The sequence below is a fragment of the Chrysochloris asiatica genome, unplaced genomic scaffold (genome assembly GCF_000296735.1).
Source record: "Chrysochloris asiatica unplaced genomic scaffold, ChrAsi1.0 scaffold00050, whole genome shotgun sequence".
Lineage (NCBI taxonomy): Eukaryota > Metazoa > Chordata > Mammalia > Afrosoricida > Chrysochloridae > Chrysochloris > Chrysochloris asiatica.
This window is the reverse complement of record NW_006408568.1, coordinates 4,045,249-4,056,142: the sequence shown is the minus strand read 5'-3', so window position 1 is coordinate 4,056,142 and position 10,894 is coordinate 4,045,249. Positions and strand designations below refer to the sequence as shown.

Below are 10,894 nucleotides of genomic sequence, written 5' to 3'. Positions count from 1 at the left end.
AGCCAAAATACTCCTTGGAGGCCAGGATGGCCAAACTTCGTCTCTCATACTTTGGACACATTGTCAGGAGGGACCAGTCACTGGAGAGAGATATCATATTTGGTAAAGTGGAGGGTCAGAGAAAAAAAGGAAGATCCAGCAAGATGGATTGGCAAAAGGCAGCATCAATGGGCTCAAGCGTGGCAACAATTGTGAGGTTACCCTAGGACTGGGCAGTGTTTTGTTCTGTTGTGCACAGGGCCACTATGAGTTGATACTGACTCGATGTCACTTAACAACAACAATGGACTCCTGATGTGATGCTGTAGGATAAGCACTGGACTGCGAGCCACAAAGGCAGCAGTTTTAACCCATCAGCCACTCCTTGGAAACCCTATATAGGGTTACTATGAGTTGGAACCAATTTGACGGTACTTAACAACAATAACAAACAACAACAATAGCATCCCCAAAGGAACCTGGTGGTGCTATAAGATAAACATTGGACTGCTAACTCTAAGGTCAGTAGTTAAAACCTACCAGTTGTTCTACAGGAGAAAAAGATAAGGCTGTCTGCTGTCTCAGAAACCCTCTATGGGTTTGTGATGATTAGAATGGAATCAATGGCAGTGGGTTTGGCTTTTGGTAAGGCAGTACCATAACAGATTATTCTCATTTTCTAGTCCCATTGTTTTCTAAGGGAAACTGAGAACCAAATGCATTTAAATCAGCGTATTGCTTAAAATTTCCCTTTTTGTGACTGATTAATCAGTCACACACAAAAAAATGTGATTTTATTTTTCACAATTACAGAAATTTTACATCAGCAACACACAGAAAAATTTATTTTGATGTCATGGATGCTCCAAAGTATTAAATATATGTTTTTAAAGTAATGAATCTTATTAAGTTCTGCATTATTAAAATAGATTATTCAGAAGGAATGTGTCTTGAATTCATATTATAATTTTGTAGCATTGCTAGGAGACAGGATGAAAAAGTCATGCTTTAAAATAATCAATGCTAGCAATGTTTAAGGGGCTCTGGTAGCGTAGTGGTTATGAGTCGGGCTGCTAACCTCACGGTCAGCAGTTCGAAACTACCAGCTGTTCCGCAGGAGAAAGATGAGGTGTTCTGCTCCCGTAAAGATTTATAGCCTTAGAAACTCTATGTGGGGTCGCTATGAGTCGGAACTGACTCCTCGGCACATAACCACCACTAGCAACATTTACTTTGAAGAAAAATAAAAAGTCATAAAAGTATTATTTCTGTATGATATTAAATAATCCATTTAACAAACTCAAATCTAATTAAAATTTCTTGTAATAACTAATTTCATTTTCCTCCTAGTACAAATATACTTACACAATGAATTGAAGAGACTATGAACTTAATTACATAACAGGGCAACAAATAGGAACTGGAAAGGGAGATATGGCAGAGTAGTTACTAGCTTTGAAATCAGACTTTCTGGTTTCAAATTCCAGCTTGTTCCTATTGTGTGTTATTTAACTTCTTTACATCTCAGTTTCCTTGTCTGCAAAACAGGGATAATACTAGAAGGGTTTTAATGAGCCTTGGTGTGGTGCTGTAGGATAAGCACTGGACTGGTAACCACAAGGCTGACAGTTCAAACCCAACTGTTACTCTACTCTACTGCACAAAACAACAATGGTGATAATCAAATGACATAAGATACCAAGACATTTGCATAGCACCTGGAATTAAGCAAGCCCTCAACAGGAGCTAGCTACCCCTCTTATCAGAAACAAGAATGCTTAAGGTCAGCATAATATATCTTGGGAAATCATTTGTATAGTTCTATAAATGTATGATGACATGCAGTTGAAATGACAAATTTAAGTATTATAAAATTAATTGTTAATGTTTAAGATTTTTCTATTTTATTCTTTAATTTTACTGGAAATAAAAACAAACTGCTCTGCAGACCATCAAATTTGACATGTAACATTTAATTATGATATTGTAAGAAATTTGAAATACCTTTCTCGTAATTTTTTAAGCTCCACATCTCTTTCACCAATCAGTTCTGAGATACTAACGAAGTAATTATGTTCCAAATTTAGGAGCGTTTCCGAGGCAGGAGAATGGATTAGGTCATGGTACACATCTGCAAAGTCTTCATCCCAGCTGGGCTCTTCCGGCCTTGCGTGCTCTAATGTGGTCTACAAGATACACAGGCATTTTTATACCATAATATAGTTATTTTTATTTGACACACTACTAGAAAAGTATGCATACTATAGTCAGGCATGGACAGAAAGATCATATATACCAAGGGGCTTCAAACATTCCATTATGTATTCATTCCATGTTCTACGAACTTTTTGAAGCCCCCTTGTAGGTATGTACTTTTATATATGCCATTTAGAATTATATAAGAGCACAGAAAAAATACGGAAAGATATAAGCAAAGTTGTTAATATGAGTTACCTCAGGGCAGAGATGAGGGTGAGTTGCTAAGTGAAGGAAAGAACAAGTGTCCTCAGTTAAAAAAAGAAAGCACGTTATGATCCCATTTCTGTAAAATAACATACATGCACACACACACACACACAGAAAGGAATGGTCAACTAACTGCTAATGGTTCCTATTTCAGGGCAGGGGGATTTCTAAAAACCTTGACTTTCTTTATATTTTACTGTGTAATACAAAAATTTACATGTGCTAACTAATCAGAAAAAATACTCATAAATCAAAATCTTGAATTTGGCTAATCAACAGGCGAATGTTTCCCCTTGTGTCCTTTCCTTTATTCCTCAATCAATTCCCAGATCATGAGGGAAGAGTTTATGACGACTAGCTGAATCTAGAACTTGGGTTTCATCTACTCTATGTCTCTGCACAGAGGAGCTCTGGTAGCGTAGTGGTTACGAATCGGGCTGTGAACCTTAAGGTCAGCGGTTCGAAACCACCAGCCGCTCCACGGGAGAAAGATGAGGCTTTCTATTCCCGTAAAGATTTACACCCTCGGAAACCCTGTACAGGGTCGCTATGGGTCAGAACTGATTCAACGGCACTTAACAACAACAACAACATGTCTCTGCACACCTGAAGTCTCATTCTGATAACTGTTCCACGTCTCTGGAATCTGGCACTGTTCTAGGATTGATGATCATGCTTCTTAACCTCTGTTCAAAATGAACTTCAGACTCCGGCTGAAACTTTGTAAGAAGGAGCCAGTGCAAGAGCAGAGAGGCCATACAAAACTGTAACGTTCTGTAACTCCACTAACCAGATCACAATAACTATAGCAATTTGTAGTACCAACTTTCAGTTCTGCCTACCGCAAGCCTAAAGAGAAGCTACCCACATGAGAAAGTAGGCTGTGTTTTCCTTGCCATTCTTGTTACTCCCCCAGGAGAGAGATGAGACTAAAAAGTGGACTGTGAGAGTACTGGGGTGCTAAGCAATGGACTGCAAAGAGAAGCCTGGTCCATAGCTGAGCTGTGATTGCTCCACCTCCACCTGCAGGCACAAAGTCCTGGGTTTTTTTTTAACCATTTGGTACCCCTTTATCTCTCATGTTATTGTTGTTAAGTGCCATCAAGTTGGTTCCAACTCATAGCTACCCTGTATAGGATATCCAAGGAGCAGCTGATGAGTTTGAACCACTGACCTTGTGGTCCAGTGCTTTATCCCACAGCGCCACACCAGGACTCTACAGCCATCTTAACTAAATAACCTGTCATCTCCCCTCAATCACTTAAAGCTTTGGTACTAAGTTCACAGTCTCAAATTCTGCTATTATCCTGGCTCACTTCAATGTCCACATAGACAACTCACCTAAGGCCTTGTCTTCTTAGTTCCCTGAACCCCTCATGTTTTTTTTTAAGTTTTTATTGTGAATTATGTGATAGTTTACATGGGAGAACACCAACTTTACATTTATCCTATCCTATATCATTTCATTGCAATGATTACAATCCCCTCCATGTATCATCAAGCAACCAAAGGGTGTACCCTGCAAGCCTGCCCCCTGGCCGTCAGCACACAGCCCCTCTCCCTCCATGAGTCCAGAGTCCTCAGTCTCTCCATCTCTCCACGTCATCATCTCTGCCTCCATCTCTGGCGTCACTGCTTCTCCGCTCTTCTCCCTTGACGGTCCTAGGGACCTTCACTCCTGGACTGCAAAATCAACCACTCCCCTCCTTTTGTTACAAAATGTCTACCTTTACAATTCTAACACTCACAGTCAGACCTGATAGCAATCATTCACTGTTGTACCACAAGAGTCTTATCCCCATCCCCTTTTATCAGCCCCTGTCCAAGCAGAGTGGAAACCATTTAGTGGAGATTCTACCTTCCCCCGCCTCCTCTGGAACTAGGCTCTCTCTTGAAAGCAAGCCAGTCACTTCTTGCCTTTGTAGCTCCCGCTTTTGGATAGCCAATGTCCAAGTTGCCCATCTCTGCCAACCCTATGGACTGAAGGGTGAACCCATCTTTAATAAATTCTCTATTCCACCTTAGTATCCAAAATATGACGGCTCAAATTCTAAAATTTAAACCTGAATTGAATTACTTACTGTATGTGGGTGTTACACTGGGTACATATTTCCAATGCCCAGTGTATAACCCACATATAGTATTTGTCAAAAAAAATATAAGAATGAAAAGTAACCATTATCTTCTTATCTCCACTACCACTTTTTTTTTCTTTCTTTTTTTAAGAGTCCTGGTGCGGTGCTGCAGGTTAATGTACTAGACTGCAAGGTCGGTTTGAACTGTAAGGTTGGCAGTTCAAACTCACCAGCAGCTCCTCAGAAATCCCATACAGGGTTGCTATGAGTCAGAACCAACTCAAAGGTACTGAACAACAACAACCACTTTTTTAGTCTAAGCTTTATTTCTTCCCTCTAACTGTAATGATCTTCTAACTTTGTTCTCTTCCAAGCCATTCTTCACACTATCACACTGAATAACGCTGACCATACTGATCTTTCTGAAATGCAGATATGAGCATTTCATTCCCCTCTTAAAATCTCTTCAATAGCTGCTCATTGCCCTTAACATTAAGGCAAAATTCAACATGGCTTGTAAAACTTTTCTGTAGTCGTTCTGAACATTTTTAAGTTTCTCTAATGTGCCACGGGCTCACCACTTCCAGGCCTTTGTGCATGCTGCACCCTCTGCCCATTGTTGTTAAGTGCCACCTGAGTCGACTCCCACTCATAGTAACCCTGTATAAGGCTTCCGAGGAACAGCAGATGGTTCTGAACTGCAGACCTTATGGTTCCAAGCCCAATGCTGATTCTACAGTGCCACACCCTCTGCCTAGAGTATTCTTTCTCTACTTCCCCACCACACCATCACTTAGCTACTTCTGCTTTTCTTCATGTCTCCGTTGAGTTACCCTCTCCTTTGAGAAGCTTTCCTTGACTTCCCTAGACTATAGAATATGTGTACCTACTTTCTTCTGTAGAGTGGCTCTCATAATACTTATAACAGTCCACTGAATTTAAGTATCTACCTCCCTGCTAGATGTAAACTATGACAGCAACGATCACATCTATTTTGTTTTCTGCTATATCCCAAGTGACTAACACAGTATCTGATAGGCAATGGGTACTCAATCTGTGTTTGTTGAATAAATGAATGAATGAATGAATACAAGAGATCAGCGAATACTGAAAAAGCAGATGGGACACCACCAAAAATAAATAGCCCATTTCACAATCTGACCAAGTGGGCCCTGTTTGGCTTTCCTTCTCCATCCAAACTTATCTTGCATTATTTTAAAGAAAGAAATAGAATCCAATAGCAAAAGATACAATAGTGATTAAAACCAATAGACTCTCTGACAGGAAACAAGAAAAGGAAATGTACAACAAAGTAGACAGTAGGTACATGACATGCGCATTTCAACAAACCATCATAAGCTCCTTGTACTATAGGGGTTCATCAATCAAAGTAGAGCTCTGTGGCTCAAGGCCAGCAGTCCTCTTCAACTTCGATACTTCGTATCAAAGTAGCACATTCAGTACACCTCTGCAGTAATGGGACACACAGCCCACCCTTTCCTGCCCTTCCTTACTGCATATAATGTACATTTATAATGATGAGCCGGGCCCTTCAGGCTGCTAGAACTCAATTGTTTATACTATGTTTAAGAAACCAGGAAATGCATATTATGTTTTTAAACCGTCTTCATCAAAAGGCAGTGAGGGTAAATGTTTCCTGTTTTAAATGTTAACATCTGAAATATCTAATAAAGCCATTTACAGGAAACTAAGTTCATTCCTGCATAGTCCTAGGTAATTGGTATTATCCTAAACATAATGCAATTTCACCTCCTTATTGATGCTCCAAGGAGGTGGCATAGCGGATTAAGCATTAGGCTGCTAACTGCAAGGTTAGCATTGTGAACACACCAGCTGCTCCTAGGGGGAAAGATGAACTGTCTGCTCTGGTAAAAATTTACAGGCTCAGAAACCCTGCGGAGCAGTTCTACTGTGTCCTGTAGGGTTTCTATGACTTGGAATCAGCTTGATGGCAATGGGGTGATGATGAGAAGTTACTGAATACTGTTTACCCATTACAGAGATGCTGTAGTCCTTGCACTGAGACTGAATTGTGCCCCCAAAAAGCATGTGCTTACAATCCTATTTTGGAATGGGCTGTTTTTATCAGGTGAATGAGACAGAATTTGTATAGGGTAGATCTTGAATCAGTATCTTTTCAAATTCAAAGGAGATTAAACAAACAAGGGAGAGCAGCAGAGAGAGAGGAACAGAAGCCACAGGACGATGGCCTAGGAGCAGAAGTTCAAAGAGATAATAAGTTGAGAGAGAGAGAGACAGAGAGAGAGAGAGACAGAGAGAGAGAGAGACAGAGAGAGAGAGAGAGAGAGAGAAAAAGAGAGAGAGAGAAAGCTTCCCTAAGAGCTCACACCCTGAATTCAGACTTCGAAAAGCCACCCATGTATGGTATTTGTTACAGCAGCACTAGAGGCCTAAGTCAGGCCTTTTCTGGCTCACCTACAAACCCTATCAATCTGCTGCTGGTTCTACTTGGATTCTTTTTATCTTCACTGTGCTGTAGCTTCTAACCTCTGCTGGCTTTTGTCCAACTACAACATGCTTCCCCTCTGCATTCCTCTTTTTTTGTGGTCCCTGATTCCTAGATTTTTGAGCTCATACTGAGCTGTTTGGTTTGTATAAATTTCAGAGCCAGTGATAGCTGGATCCAATTTTGTGGATAGAGTAATTTTTGGATTTTCTTGATTATTTTCCTCTCAATATTTCCTTTTGCTCTGAGTAGATGCTTTGCTTTCTTTTTCCTTGCTTCTTTAAGTACCAACCAAGTACTATGGTTCTACAACCATATGGTCACTAGAAAGCTCCACTCTACATACCAAAAGATGTTATAAAAATTATTCTGTATCTATTGTGATTGCCTAGGGCAAGCATAGAGTACTTGCTGAACAGATACTTGTTGATTTTCACTATAAATCTATACTCCAATCAATACAAAGTTATTATTTTGTTATGCTATTGTAAATTAATATCATTAATCTAGAATAGCATCAAATATTATCTCTTTTTTTAGAGTAAGAAAAGCCATGTTGTTGTTAAGTGCCGTTGAATCGGTTCTGACTCACAGTGACCCTGTATAGGGTTTCCGAGGAGTAGTCTGTAGGTTTAAATTGCCAATCTTGTGGTTAGCAGTCCAGTGCTTATCATACAGTGTCACACTAGGACACAAAATACTGGCTGAATAATGAAGTACAAATATTCTTTTAATACATTTTACAGCTTGATTGCATTTAATCAGTAGAAAGATAAGGTTTATTTTAATTGTTATTATCATAGACATTTTAGTATAATAAAGGTTTTTAATATTTAACTTAATGTATGTAAATGCTGTCATTAAATTTTTAAAGCAATTTTATTGTGAAACAATTCACATATCATGTAATTCATCAATTTTCCTACACAATTGAATAAATACTGTCATATTTTAAATGAACTAGGAAACCTTGCTGGGTGTGGAGTAAATTGAAAATCAGAGCAAAGTGAAATGTTGAAAGACAGCTAGTTTCTTTCAAATTCTCACAGACAGAATTTGCTTAGAGTGGGATATAATTCACTCGTCGTGGTGGTGGTGTGCCATGGAGTTGGCTGTGACTCATAGTGACCCCGTATAGAGCTTCTGAGGTTATAAATCTTTATGGAAGCAGAAAGCCTCATCTTTCTCCTGCGGAATGGCTGGTGGTTTCAAACTGCTGACTTTGAGTCTAGCAGCCCTACTCATAACCACTACACTACCGGAACTCCTGATTTACTCATGGCGGTTTGAAATGATTCATTTATTTGTCTGTTTACATAATTCTGTACCTGGCTAAATGAAATATAAGTGCCATTATGTATCTGTATTGCTCATTATTTTACCAACACCTACTATAAACCTAGAAGGAGCTCTGGTAGCGTAGTGGTTACGAATCCGGCTGCAAACCGCAAGGTCAGCAGTTCGAAACTACCAGCTGTTCCGTGGGAGAAAGATGAGGCTTTCTGCTCCCGTAAAGATTTACAGCCTCGGAAACCCTGTACAGGGTCGCTATGAGTCGGAACCGACTCCACGGCACACAACAACAACAACTACTATAAACCTAACACAGAGTAGATGCTCAACATACTCGCATCAAGTCTAAGACACATCATTTTTTCACATTCCAAGTCTCAGAAATCACAATGCTTATACTTAAAGCTCCCCATCCAAATGAAGAAAGAGATGTTTGATCCTGTGAGTGGTATACAAGGCTGCACTTGGACGGCTTGCTCTGGGCTGGACTTGGCTCATGAGTGCAGATACCCAGAGTTCCCACAGGAACAGGAGATTCTTCACATCAAGGAGCATGCGTGTATCCTCAGAGTACTGGCTTGATAGGAAAGGGGAATTTAGGACCTGGATACCTAAAGTAGGGAGGAGTTAAAGGCATGAGGTGGCTGGCTTATAAGCTTTCATGGAGGTGTTCAGTTAAAATGATGGTTATGGGAAAAGTTTACCCATTATGTATGAAAAAGACAATGGTTAGAAGGGCCAGGGGTGGCCTGTGATGTAGTGAATTATTTAATATATCTCTTCTAGCCTTGTCTTTGTAACTCCCACCAAATGAGTCTTTCCCTGGTAAGTCTGGATAAGAAGCAGATGGGGTAAGACACTGATAGGAAGACATGATTCAGCTGTGATGTCTCCAAGAATTAACTGTGAAAACTTGAACTCTAATGTGGGTATAAAATGAGTGATCTCAGTGGGGGTTGAACACACTTTTGGTCACCAGGACGATGTGGGAACAAAGGAGGAGCCCGTGTTTCTTGTTGCTGGTCACCAGTGTGCGTTTGTATTATCAGGTCATTGTCTCCATAGAATGCTGCTTATAAAAGTTCAACATGAACACTTGATGGCAGGCCAGCCAACAATTAACAGGTCTGGCTCGTCTCTCACCACTATTGTTCAGCTTCTTCTCCTCTGAAACGGAGGGTTCCAGGAGTATCATCCTGATCTTTCTCATTTGGTCTCCCAGGTTGTAGAGGATCTGTGTAGTGTGTCTGCTTCTCTGCTGCCATCTTGAAATGATCTTTAAAAAAGCAGTGCATCGTAACATGATTGCAAGTATGAATGCATATATGCATCATCTATGCATATGTGTATGTGTGCATACTTGGAAGTGAATAATCAAAATAAACTAGTTGTACGTGGTGAAAAAATCCCCCCAAAACACAAAAACAAGTCATCTCAAAAGAAGGAGCTGGGATCTCACTACCGTTAAAGAAGAGCCAGGGGTGGAGCGTGTCCTCTGCACCCTGAGAGCCCTGGCACTGAACCTCTGTGACTCAGGGACACAAAGCTGTGACACCAGAGGGGTGGCAGAGGAGCAGCAGCAGCAGAACCAACAATGAGAGAGAGCATGCGACAGAGCAGTGGGCTCCCCAGCCCCTGCAGCATGTAAAGCTGAGTGACTCTGGGCAGGAAGCTTATTTGTAGAATGGGGAGCCTCCAGGCACTTCTGTAGGGGTGCTAGGTTTGCTGACTCACAGAGTTAGAGCCGGGTGCCTTCAGGCTGAGGCTTAGGGTGGAGTGGTGTGTCCTGTGGGCATTTATCAGAAGTTGACTGGGACCACTAGGCCCTGAGCATTTTCTGATCCTGCACTATAACCTGTTAACCTCCCTAACAAACCTCATAACTGTGAGTATGGTATCTGAGCTCTGTGTGGCCATGGCAACACACTGTTGAACCCAGATGAGAAGCAGAGAGTGTGGTGGAAGTGATGGCTGTGCCAATTTTATTTTCAAGTTGGGAATTACAAAAAGCAATATAAGTTTAGGATACCCAGTTAAATTAGAATGCCAGATAAACAACAAATAATGTTTTATTATAATTACTTTTTTCCTTATATTAAAAAATCTGTTTAACTGACATTCTAATTTAACTGGGTAGACTGCATTTATATTTTTATGTTATAAATATAAAAACAGCCTCTCATTTTACAAAAGGATTTTGTCTTATCTACTGTTCTTGCTAGAAAGAAAGTGGAGCAGCAGCAACATGTACTTAGTATACATGATGGAATACATTTTGATATATCGAGGGAAAAGAATTCTACAATTGTTATGGTATTCTTTCAGAGATTTAAAAAACCTCAAAGTTCAGAATGTACTTGAAATTGGCAATTGGACCTATTTTCTTACCTCAGCATAAGCTTTGGCCCATGTACTTGCCAGCTGATGTAAATCTACTTCTCCTGATTTCACAGCATCTAGGGACGCTTCAGCATCTCTATCATAATCTCTAAGGGATTCTTCTTCTATAAACTGGCTCAGGGCTTCTTTTAAATCTGCAGCAGGGACAAGAGATGCCAGCATTAATAAATGTCAGACACACATAAAGAATATT

General features: G+C 40.3%; 1 protein-coding gene across 1 annotated transcript in view; it reads right to left on the bottom strand.

Moving 5' to 3' along the window:
• Positions 1 to 10,894, bottom strand: part of LOC102835941 (chromosome unknown open reading frame, human C12orf4) — a 58,768-nt gene that overhangs the window by 44,875 nt on the left and 2,999 nt on the right. Inside the window, exons 2-3 of the mRNA XM_006862675.1 lie at positions 10,690 to 10,835; positions 1,984 to 2,165 (exon numbers count right to left, since the gene is read on the bottom strand). Coding sequence (XP_006862737.1) covers positions 1,984 to 2,165; positions 10,690 to 10,835 — 328 coding nt within the window. The remainder of the gene's footprint in view (positions 1 to 1,983; positions 2,166 to 10,689; positions 10,836 to 10,894) is intronic.